The 12,862-nt window shown below is 32.8% G+C and overlaps 1 protein-coding gene across 5 annotated transcripts in view; it reads left to right on the forward strand.

Moving 5' to 3' along the window:
• The first annotated feature begins 1,316 nt into the window (after positions 1-1,316).
• scaf (inactive serine protease scarface) overlaps positions 1,317-12,862 on the forward strand; it is a 31,408-nt gene continuing 19,862 nt past the window's right edge. The window contains exons 1-2 of one of the 5 annotated variants that reach the window (XM_017615816.1): positions 1,317-1,460; positions 8,744-9,123. In XM_017615816.1, coding sequence (XP_017471305.1) covers positions 8,797-9,123 — 327 coding nt within the window. In that variant the 5' untranslated portion in view covers positions 1,317-1,460; positions 8,744-8,796. The other 4 variants (XM_017615812.1, XM_017615813.1, XM_017615814.1 and 1 more) reach the window with 4 other exon arrangements.

Raw genomic sequence — 12,862 nt, forward strand, 5'->3', positions numbered from 1 at the left:
GATTTTGATTCTATATTTTCCACTTAATTACATATACATTACATAGTAGTAGTATATACTTATTTATTTTACTTAGGTTGAAGTACATATTTACATAGACTGAACAAAGTTACTCTGAAAACTAAATTTACTAAAGTAAGTTACATTAAATGAAAAGTAATCTAGAGTTACTAGAGATTGGAGCATGTAAGCGAACGATGCATACATTGAAAATTAAATTTAATTAAAAATTCATTTATTATAAGATTCCTATATTTAGTGCATTCACGCAAATATCTGCAAATAGCTTTACATATTTAGAGACGCCTAGAATGTCTATAACTTCAGACAGATCTCAAACTTTTTTTTCAGAAGTACATAAAACGGATATTCTTGAAAATAGGGCCCAAACCAATGAAATGATGAATATTTTCTGCTTCATCCGAATTGCAGATTGGATACACTTTTGATGCTCTAGAATTGAGAAAAATAGCAGAGGGAATTTGTTCAGTCAAGAGTATCCATCAGTTAATAAATGCTAGTGTTACACTTTTAAATTGGATCAAAAAATCTTCAAAAACATCAGACCAGCGGAGTAGACAAACTACTTAATTGCGAAAACGCCTTCGAAAGGTAGTTCTTAAATTTCAGTCTTGGCCAATATTTTGCTTTTCCCAAAAACAGCCTCGAAAACTTTCGAGATTTTCGAGTTTTGTACTCTTCGTGTTTAAGTGAATTCCCTAATAGTAATTTAAATTGTCGTTAACAAGTACAAACCAATTTGTATTAACCGGTATGCAATGTGGGTTCCCTTCGGTTAAGTATTTTGTGGTAATATTTACTGGATTTAATTTAGTTAGTATTTTTTATTGTTAAAAAGTGTCGTATTTTTTTTTTTTGTTTTTTGTTTTTTTGGCCTAGTAAAAAAGTATAATATGTACATCAAAATTTAACGAAAAATTTTGGCCGAAATTACGATTTTTTAGGGTAAATTGACGAATTTTTAGCGAAAACTTTCGGCAACGCTGCTTCAGCGGCTGTCTGATAATTAACAGACAGAGAGCGGGAGTTGTATACATATGTATGTATGTATGTATGTATGTAAGTATGTTGTGTCGCCAAGAAAACGTGGAGCGAATAATTTGCGTCGCCGTGACGCTTGTGCAAGTGGTCTATACCACTCACCACTCATTGCTGCTGGCGTTGTTTTGTTTTGGTTTTGGGTTTTGGGTTTTGGTTTTGGTTTCGGTTTCGTCTCCCAACTCTGGCGTTTCGGTGCCGTCGTCAACTTGTGGCACGTCAAAAGATGATGCAGACTGTGAGCGTTCGTTGCTCACCCACAAAAGCCTACTACAGTGGCGTATAAAAGGCTGATGTTACGAAAATATTGATACAAACGTTTACAAGTTCTCTGTTTGTGCGATCGTGTCTTTAGTTTAACAAACTTATTTTTCGCTACGAACAAACAAAAATAACAACAAGTGAGTTTAACAATCAAATTTTTTGCTTCGTTTAATTTTAAACTTTTTAAACATCAATACGAAGTACATACATACATGTGGAAGAGAAGAATAATAAGCGCTTGTAAATGATTTTTTAAATCAAAAATATAAACCTCAACTATAACAAAAAAAAAAAGAAGTTATATTACCAAAAACGGATATCAGTGTTTTAGTGCATAAGATCCGGCATGGTTATTTTATTTCATCCATATCAAATAGCAATAGCATTTTGCTAAAGCATTTAATAAAGGATTTCGAAAGAAAAACTCTTTGATGTAGGACATTACGCTGTTTATTAAAAAGTGAATAATTTTACTTGATTTTGTTGGCTGTTGATTTATTACAAAATGCATTAGTGAATCGCATAATTGCTTCTAATTAACACTAAAGCGTACGTGGGCATGAACTGTGGTGGCTTGATATGTATGTAAACTATTTATTCACATACATACATATGTAGCTGTGCATGTTTGTTTGTTTGTTTGTTTTGTTTGCACGCAGCTATCCGAAGGCACAAAGTGTTGCTAGAAAGTAATTAATTGATTTGATCGTGTCTGCTGTAAATGTGTATGCACATACATACATACATAAATATACATATGTACATAAATATTATAAAAACAGTCTATTTTGTGCAAAAGTGAAATAAAACCACATGTATACATATGTATACGTATTTACACATTGTACTTAAATAAATATCGTCTTTAAAGTAAAAAAAACCGCGTATCAACCAAATGCAAAACCGCATATGTTAAGTTGTAGAAATTATTTTCTAGAGAGTAAAAACACTCATATTTCAAAACGGTTCTCTTTTTTATAAAGCAATCGCATTTGTGCCTAGCATATTTCAGGACGAAGGCAGACCCAGAACTCAGAGCTTATGTGAGCAAATCCAATTTTTGGCAGCAAATGTCAGTTACGCGGTTTTGTACTTTAAAAGACGATATGTATGTATGACACTGGTAGTTAAAAAATAGTGCAAAATACATACCGATGTACATAGTATGTATGTATGTATGTATGTATGTATGTAAAAGGGTGAAATCCGTCCTGTGTGACGACAGTCTGATTTTCTTCCGTCCATAAAAAATAATTTAAATATATTTTATTTTGATATCTATTCTTTTCGCTGCGTTACTGTTGATAAAAAAGTACCGAGGCAAAATGATCTCTTGCCTGTGCGCGGGGAACATTTGCGAAAGATATCAATTAATTTTTTAAAAATCTGTACTTTTTATATTTTTATAACAGTTTTAAATATCTTCAATTACACGGTGTGGCGAAATAAAAAAATAAAAAAAATTTTGCTCGAATTTTTTACGTCGCCTAGAAAAATTGTGCTGCTGATCGAGTAATTTACAAAACTGTTTTTAAAATTCTTCTGACACGCTGAAATTCTCAACTTATTCATAAACATTGTTAAATAAGTTCAAGTTTAAAGATGGATTTAGAAAGAAGAATGTATGCATTTTTAATAAGATATTGAGTTTAGCAATTTGACCAAAATTTAATAAGAAAACGGTATTTCGTTATTCATGTTTTGAAAGGATGCTATGAACAGCTTGTTGGACAAAATTAAATTTTTCACAATTCTGTGTACAGAAAAGGCAAACATCCTCTGTTAAACAAAAAAAAAAAAATACCATTTTATTCGACAAGTGTCTCATTTTTTTCAGAAAACTTTCTTTTGCTATCAATGTCCTTGACATTTGCTTATATCTGCAGAAAAAAAAACTATATATATATATATATATATTCTGCGACTAGGTTATTCAAATAGTTCATTTTAACGCGTGGGATTTTGCGTCTCATTATGAGATTTCTATTTAAATATATACAATTTTGTGGTTAATTTTTATTTCTTATTTGCTTTTCAGTCATTGCTAAATTTCTTTATTCAAACATACATATATGGGGCATTCCAACGTAATGCGACATTTTAACTCGTTTTTGCTTAAAATTTAAGTAACCCTTAATTTGACAAGTTTCAAACTGTTTCAAGACGAAACTAAAAAAGCATAAAACTTAGTTAGATAATTTATATAGAATATTCTCATTTTCTTTGACTAGATGAATTTGTTACCCAGTGTGGTGTGGTGGTAGGGTTGCCAAATTTTTTATGCGCGAAATCAGTACATTCGATTTTTTCATGCTAAAAAAATCAGTACTTTTCAGTACATTTTTATTCAAAGCAAAATTATGTATGAATGAGTAACAGAAAATACTTTAAAACTCCAGAGTTCTTGTTTTTAACATTTCATTTTAAAATCACTTTTAATTTAAAGTTCACTTTAAAAAAATTTGAATTAGAAGCCGATTTACCTCTTTAGGCCAGAAAACATACTTTATTCTTAAGATCCTATAAGTTGCTCGTCGTTTGAGTGTGAAATTGAAAAAAAACTAAATTAAATATTTTTTCAAACTGTGAAAAGTACCACTTTTTAAGGACTTCATGTATATTTCCTCATGGCTTAAATAATTTTTTCAATTTCGCAAAAACTTTGCAAGAGTAAGAATTCGTTAAAAGGAGTATCTAGTATCTATCTGTGTCTTGTATGCAAACCTCTTTTACAAAGTCAGTAAATTCAAAAAAAAAAAGAATTGTAAGTTATAGGTAAAAATCATTCGAATATTCAAATTTGTTGTTATTAAACTAAAAGTTATTTTTAAGATAACTACCAACACTCGGCAAAAATGTCAGCCTTCTTGTAAAATAATTTAAGCTGCATCATATTATCGCAACTGGTACGATTGATCTTTTTAACCGACATCCAAAAAAGGAGGAGGCTATCAGTTCGTCGGAATATTTTTTTTTTTTTTTTTTTTTTTTTTATGTATCAACAATTCGTTTTGCAACGGAAATGTAGTGTATCAGAGGTGGTCCCATACTAATTTGGTTTAGACCGATCATTGGATCATGAAATATATAGATATATAAATTTTTTTTAAGTCGGTTTTTTTTTTTGCTAAAAATTACTTGTTGTATTAATTTCTTTGGCATATCAAACATTATCTAAAACATATCAACTACAATTAAATTATTTTCTGCAGTACATTATTTTTTACAGTACAGTTTAAGGAAGTTCCAACGTTATGTAAAAACCTTAAGAAAATCTTAAAGTATTTTGTTTGAATTGAAAATTTAGTACAAATCAGTACAAATTTTGAAAAATCAGGGCATTAGAGTACTGATTGAAGAAATGAATAAAATCAGTGCAAGAGTTGAAAAATCAGTACTGTACTGATAAATTGAGTACGACTGGCAACCATATGTAGTGGTAAGCAGTGCGCGCTTCCACATCGCAGGTCCTGGGTTCAAGCAACATCTCAAAAAAAAATGTAGTAAAAAGGTTTTTTCTTAGCAGCGGGCGCCGATCGGCAGGCAATGGCAAACCTCCGAGTGGGGTTATTTTGCTGTGATGGGTAGGACATTCAATAATCATTTCTTTATTTTTGCATTGTCACCTTCAACACGCGAGAAAGGTCTTGTCAACTTGATTAAAAAAAAAAATAGATACTATATCAGAGATATCTGCATTACAGCTGTGTTTATAAGGCTATGTGCAACGCAAGAAAAGTGAAAGCCGCGGCCCACCCATTTAAATGGCATTTTCGAATTCAAAATGGGATAAACAGGGCGGTTTTCAGAGGAGAACGGGATTTTTGGGTCTTCGGGAAGTTGGCAACACTGCTTGTCATTGGTTGCCGAAGAGAGAACTACTATTAGAAAAAAACTTCTTTTGGATGTTGCTCTAACTAAAAATCGAATCGGAGCACAAACAAATCGTATGCTCAACTTCGGGTTCACTTTCACTGAGTTGAAATTAAATTCCTTCGGATATAAAAAAAATGGTCGTTTCCTATTTAGTGCTTGCGATCACAAACACATATGTAAGTATATATATGTAACACATATGTAAGTATATATGTATATACATATATTGACATATTTAACCACATCCCACTCAGGTAGGCAGCAACCTGTTTTCACATACATAACGATTTCTTTAGCTTCTTTCACCAAGTTCTTACAAATAGTCACTCGGCAAACAAAACAAAATAGGAAGCTTGGTGGGTGAAGAATATCGACAAATTGGTTTTTGCGAAAAGAAAACAAGATACACGTATCATCGTAGGTACCTGTATTTGCTGCTGCTTCCACTTTAATAAAAAGAGTAAATCTCAGATCAAAGTGCTTGAAAATAGCTAATTAACATACGTAAATATGGTCGTTTGCATGTCGTTATCGTTATTGTTGGATATATGGATGTATCTAATCTGTGTGGGTTATACCAGTATTCGGACGAATGAAGTTGGTTTTCCCTCAGATTAATCTTAATAAATATTTAGAAATAGAAAGTTGAAAATTTTGCGAAACTGGAATTAAAAAAATTTTAAATTTAAATTTGCCTTAATAAATCAAGAAGCAACTGTCATGCACACACTCGCACATTCGCACACACACACTTTCGCACACTCGCACACTCGTTTGTCTCCATTTATGTATATTTTATAGAATAATAAAGTGTGAAGACGTTGATGGTTTTGTATAACTAACTTTGAAACAGAATAGCAGATCGTAAACAACATTTGATTCCTACTCATCCGCTCATTTTAAATAATCTACATTCAAATGATTGTTTTATTGTTTTGTTATTTGTCACGATGCCAAATGTAGTAATCACTTTGGTATTCATCTTATTTTTATATACATACATATGTACGTATTTATTTAATTATATGGATACGGATATACAGTTATACTTATATTCATACATACATACATACATACACATGTATTTGTGCATAGTTATTTTTAAGTTTGACTTAATATAGCAAATCTGGGTTCTTTCTTCAGTTAGTATATATGTACATATGTATGTACGTCCGCTCTTTTAGCTTTTTTTTTTATTTGATTAAAAATACGGGTAATGAGGAATTGGTTGAATAGATAAATTTTAATGTTTTGTTTTGTTTTGTGTTTTTTTTTTTTTTTTTATGTCTAAGCAACTTAATTTTTTTTATTAGCTTTTATTATTGAATTACTAAGCACATTCTTGTTGCGATGTTTTTTGTAATTTTTAGCCAGAGATTTTAGTCATACATACATACATATATATGTATAACCGTGTGTACTTACATATGTCTGTAGTCCAGCAGGTTTCAAATGAATAAACTTAGTTAATACCAGTTGAATTTAATTTGGCAACATTTTTTTAATTTTTTTTTTTTAATTTTGACATTTTGTTTATTTTCTAAATTCAAATAAAGGTAGAAAGATGGTAATTATTTTGTTAAAAAGAATTGGAATAAATTCTTCATAGAAAGACAGTTATTATAACGGATTTTAATTTTTTTTTTCTGTATTATTTTAAATAAACTGCGTTGTAAAAAAAATATTAATATCATCGTCAATAGAATTTGTTCCCAAACAAAACAAGAAATTTTTTTGTTCTTACTCTGGTACCGGATGTTCACTGGACCTTAAATGACCAAAAATTTATTGACAAAGTTGAGCACTGCAAAATATATCTCATGCCAATATATTCATAAAATACATATATTTTTTTAGCCGACTTTCAAAAGAGGAGGAGGTTAGCAGTTCGTCTGAATACTTTTTTTTTTTGTATGTATGTTACTGCATAACTTTGGACCACGTCAACCGATTTCAATAATTCTTTTTGCATCGGAAAGGTAGTGTCTCAGAGGTGGTCCCATATTAAGCTGGTTTAGTTCCGATCGTTGGATCATGATATATATATATATATATTTTATATGAGAATTGAAGTCGGTTTTGTTTTTTTTTTTTTAATTACTTCTTTGTTACTTCAACACTTTATGGAAATGCGGCATAATAAGACATTTTTATTAACAAAATTTAGTGCTAGCTTACCATAACCATTTTCTTCAAGTATTTGAATACAGCACTTCTAATTCAGAGACAAACAGAGCTCATACGAATCGGTAGAATTCGATCTACATCCTCAAATGTTATGCTTTCTCAAACTGTTTAATCTGCGATCACGTAAAAATGTTTTTGTTTTTTTTTATGAATAAGTTGAGAATACAGGGTGTTGGAATACATTTAATCATAATTTTGAGAATCATCACTAGAAAAGAAAAGAAAATTTTCACTGTTACACAGTGTAATAAAGCGACTAGTAACATGAATAGAAGCTTGTCTAGATGAAAGAAAATAAACTCCAAGAAGTGCCCCCATATTGCCCCTCTATACACTATGCACATGTATGTATGCACAAATATATACATACATAGACCTACTGCTGCATACACATTTGTACATATGTACCACATAACGGTGTCGACCGATAGTCTATAAATCATTACACAAAATGTAAACAAAAACGTGATATATGTATGTACATACATACATACATACATACTTGTGCAGTCTGCAGCAGCGCATTTTGCTGACTGATAACGCTCAAAACGTTTCAAAACATTCTTGTTTAACACCACCAGTCTTGACGTTTGAAGCGTTCGTTCACGCCTTATTTGATTCTCTACAACATGTAAGGTAGCTCCTCCTGCCGCTTTTAGCAGTTAATCTGTCAATCATTTGGTTGTTGTTTAAAATTGCTGATAGAAAACAAAGATAAAGAAAACCAAAAAAAAAAAATCAAACTCTTTAATGGTAATATTGGGATGCGTAAATCTTTTGACCACAGCGCATTGTATACATTGTATGTATGAATGGATGCTGATTTTTCATATCCGCCATCAAAGCGTAAATTAAAGCGCTAGGAGGAATTTTAAATTCTACTCCGAATCTGCGAAGCAGAAAGACTCAGATTTATACATATATGGCCAAAGCTGTTTTGCTCCAACGAAACATGACATGTCTCCGAGTGTAGTTCGGCCAGGAAAGAGGTTCGTTCCCTCCAGAATCGTCTCAATAATCTTCCTGCTTTTTTGATGATTTTATTCTAAAAAGCTTTCTTGCAATGATATTGCATCTGGTTTCCATTTTCACTTTAATTTCCAAAATTAACTAGAAAAGGGAAAATATTCCAAATGAAAGTTATTTATATTTAAAGTTATGTTCTATGTAAATTTATTAAAGACGTTCACGAGGCTTTGCTGCGCAACAAGTTGCGTTCGATGATAGGGAATAGAAATTGCTCATTGTAGGCTTTATTTTAATTACTTGTTTTGTCGATCTACGATTATGCATTCACAATCTTATCAAACCAATTAATTCATTATTTGATTTTTATTTTTTTTAATCATATTTACAGTTTCTGCAGCCGTATATTTCAACGCTTGAACAGTTCGCATAGCATTTGATAGAATGTTACGAGATCGGCATCTTTTATTTGGGCTCGCGGTCACACTTGTTTGTTGTGGCGTCACACTCGCCCAGTACTCGTCGAATATGTTCCTCAATGGCGAATATCAGAACGGCATTAAAGCTAATCCAAGTAAATCGCAAGCGATTAATCCGACATCGAATCTTTTTCTCGAACATGCCATTATAAGTCGGCAAGCGTCGCCCTTCCAAGGTCCCACTTACTTGCCACCAGAAGAGGTCTTGAAATGCTCCGCGGGAAAACAGTGCGTTTTGAAGGGGCAATGCACGGAGGATGGCTACTTTGCTAACCCAGCGCTGAAGGCTCAAGTAAGTGAAGCATCATAATTCAAATGCATCTAATCCAAAAAACATTTTCAGTGCTCAAGAAACATACACACATACTCATACTCGCACATGGGTGCTTAATGTTGAAATTAAGATTTACAATACAACTTCAAAAAGTCCGTAAAAAATTCCCATCTATCGGTCATGCCATTTGTTTTTAGAGGTTAATAGTTTTGGAAATTATTACTCAATGATTTTTAATCATAAATGTATTTAAATGCGCTGCTTTCGTAATCACTTCGAGTATCCACTTACATATGCATGTATATATGTTTATGTTAAAGTGTGTAGTAAGTGCATTTGAATGTCCGCATTGTGGGCAATCGCAAACGAAAGACTTTAGCAACGAACTTGTTCTTTGTACCAGCGCTGGCATCGATTTATGAATATTTGAAATGCATGCCTATGTGTGTGTGTATGTGTATGTATGTACGTAATTAAGTTTGTACATATGTAAGAGTAAACGTTTATGCAAAATATGGCAATGCCATTTGGAGTCTGTGTAGAACTCAACGAGCCCCAATTGAAGCTTTGACACTTGCAGTTATCATCGAACTTCGGCGGTTCGGCGGTTCGGCGGTTCGGTGGCTCGGCGGTCTGGCGGCTAGCATGGCACCCAAGCAATAAGAGCAAAAGCGTAGTGTAGTAAGCATTTTGCACGAATATTTAGTGTTTATCCAAGCGATGAGTGTACATCCATAAGTACATACATATGTATGTATGTATGTATGTATGTATATACAAACACTTCAAGTTACTGAATATTTCTACAAGCTCAAATAAAAGCATGTTGGCGGACATTTTCGTAGGCGCTGATGATTTTTCGATTTGCTGTTTTTTTTTTTTTTTTTTAATTTTGCTGCGATGCCACTTATGGGAATTACTTTAAGTGTAAATTCATGGTTTTCTAAAACACAGAGAATTCGCTTAGCAAACGCGCAAACAAAATTATGTGAACAGGGAAGTCAGCGAGAATTAAACTTGACTTTGTAATGAAGCAATTGCCATTGTTGTTAAAAAGTAATTTGCGTTTCAATTATTGCATATCGAGAAAAATCCCTCCGCCAACAGGTTGTTAAGTTCATGATGCTTTGCCTTAAGAAAACGCCAGATTACAATAAATTTTGCAATTTTTGCAAGTTTTTCTATGTTTTTTTTTTCATTCACACATTTAATTTGTGCGAAATGTTAGCCTTTCCAAAGCACTGTGAGAAATTTGTGTTTCCAAGTTTGTGCAATTCGTTCCAATTCATGCATTAGGAAATGCCCCCACGCTATTCGGATCACCAGCCACAATCACATCGCAGACTCAGTTGCTCAGCAAACAACGGTATCTGTGTTGTGCTAAAGTTTTGCTAGTGGAGATTTATTTGTGCGATTCCATGTGTTGTTGTTGTGTATTTTAATGGACTATGACGAATGTTGGGAAATTCCAATCTCTGAGTCTCTCCGTTTTGAATGCCTAATATGAGAATATGCAATATGCAAACACTTATTTAATTTTCCATTCAATTCTCATGGCGAACAAGCTGAAATTTAGTACAGTTTTTCTCATCACCGAAATGTTGCGATTGCGATTAACGGTTGAAGGCCCACGACGAAATGCTACAATGTTTTATATAAAATGCTTTTGAAACGGATTAGCCGGTACGGTAAGCTAGCCGGAATTCGCAACATGTTGCCCTTGGTTAGCTCAAAAACTAAATTTTGCTATAAATTTGAATTTCAATGTGATAATAAACCAACACACAATACATATGTATGTATGTATGTATGTAAGTAAATGTAAATTTACGTCTTCGGAAAGTCTAACTGACTTAGCGAAGCGTCTTGTTTTGGAAATTCTGATTGATCAAAATTTCTGCCCCCAAAGCTTAGGTTTCGCCCAGAGTAGTCACTAGCAGAATATTTTATTGGATGAACCAATTAAATACTAACCAGTTTAACTTTACCTTTCTTTTCTGGCGCATCAGCTTTACAAAATGTCGCAATTAGAATTTAATTTTTATCATGCTTCTGTCAAAATTACTCAGAAATCGCGGTTAAATTGTTATTCTGATGTTCTTAGAATCTATATATAATTGCTAAGTCATACGAGTTAATTAGGGCGACCTGAAGCAGTTACAGAATTGAGTTATATGTATATCAAATTAAAGTGCAACCAAATTTAATTTGGTTTAAAGAATTCTACAGAATTTTCTCTTTAATTTGATATCCATACGGGTTTTCTGCATTGCACCTTAGGTCAAATGATTACTTTTTCTCTGCGGAATTAATAAAATATAAATGTTTTAATGTAAAATGATGCCAACCGTTAAAAAAAAATTGTAAAGTCAGTAAATAAAATGTGAAAATATGACTTAGCTGTCGACAGACTTGTGTTTAAGTAGTACTCGAAAAAAGTTATTTTCTTGCCGAAGATTCTTCGGTGTGTGTGTTTATAAGTGCACTCCGCCCAAAACGACAGAAACGATTTTAATGATTTTTTTTTTTTTTGTGTTTGAGCGGGTCCCTGTATAAGTTAGACGCTCTTTTTAAAACGTCGGCTGGAACGGGAGCGGAGTTATTACTACAAATCGTATTTATTATCCAATTTAGCTCATATTCGAGATATATGTATGTATGTTTATTGGTAACGGTAGGGGCAATTCTATTGTAAAAAAAAAAGAGCTGCAAGGAGGCTCAGGAGTAGAGTTATTGGTAAAAATCGTCAAGTGATGTCATGCGCAGACACCAGGGATAAAGGTCAAATTACCACCGTTAAATCAACCAGGAGAACCATTGCGGTCTATGCTCCACGGCGACTGAACAGAATAAAGACACGTCTTGATATAAATGCCTACAAATGCAATAGTACATATACGATTTTTGTGGACCAATGATTCCCCATTTTTGAATTTCTAGCAACTATACTATGCACAGATTCCAGGACGATTCGCCATCGAACCGGATCATTGTTGCCGCAAGAACTTCTTCACGCGCATATTCCTTCTGCCGCTATCAACGTGAACGTGCCCAAAACGTGAACGTGAACGTAAATTGTTGGTGAAAGCGTTGGAGCAAATGAAATGTTTCAATAATTAATTTTGGGAGAGACGAAGTTCGTCGGGTCTGCATTCACCCGAAACTAGGGTGTTATCACTAGTACATATGTATAAGTCTTCACATTACACGAAGCAAATGTAGGCACATGTAGGCATATATACATATGTATGTGTATTTTATAATTGAATGACACTTAATTGTTAAGACTCCATATATGTATGTATGTATGTACATATGCAGAAAATGTGATCACTTGAATTAGGAAAACTTGGTGTTATTCAAGTATTTTACTCTTCTCTTAATGTTACGGCAACGGAACTACATATTCAAGGTCACGGACGATTCGCGGTGAATAAACTAAATGTATGTATGTATGTATGTATGCATAAGTAATTACATATATATAAAGCGAAATGTTGAAATAAATAAGTTTATAATTCATTATGGGGCAATAGAAGATGATAATGAAAAGTACATACATATCATATAAAAAAAAAACAAAAAACAAAAGAAAACCCTTGAATAGTTTGTTACGCTTAACAATATGCTTTTGTTTGGCAAATGATCAGCGCCTTTGTTTATCTTATTTCGATTGAAGTGCATTGCATTTAAATCTGCTAACAAATCGTCTACGCGCAGCAATCCACTGCCGCTGCCGCTGCTGCAATTTTATAGG

This window comes from Rhagoletis zephyria, unplaced genomic scaffold, assembly GCF_001687245.7.
Source record: "Rhagoletis zephyria isolate East Lansing unplaced genomic scaffold, Rhagoletis_zephyria_1.1 Rzeph_scaffold_01075, whole genome shotgun sequence".
NCBI lineage: Eukaryota > Metazoa > Arthropoda > Insecta > Diptera > Tephritidae > Rhagoletis > Rhagoletis zephyria.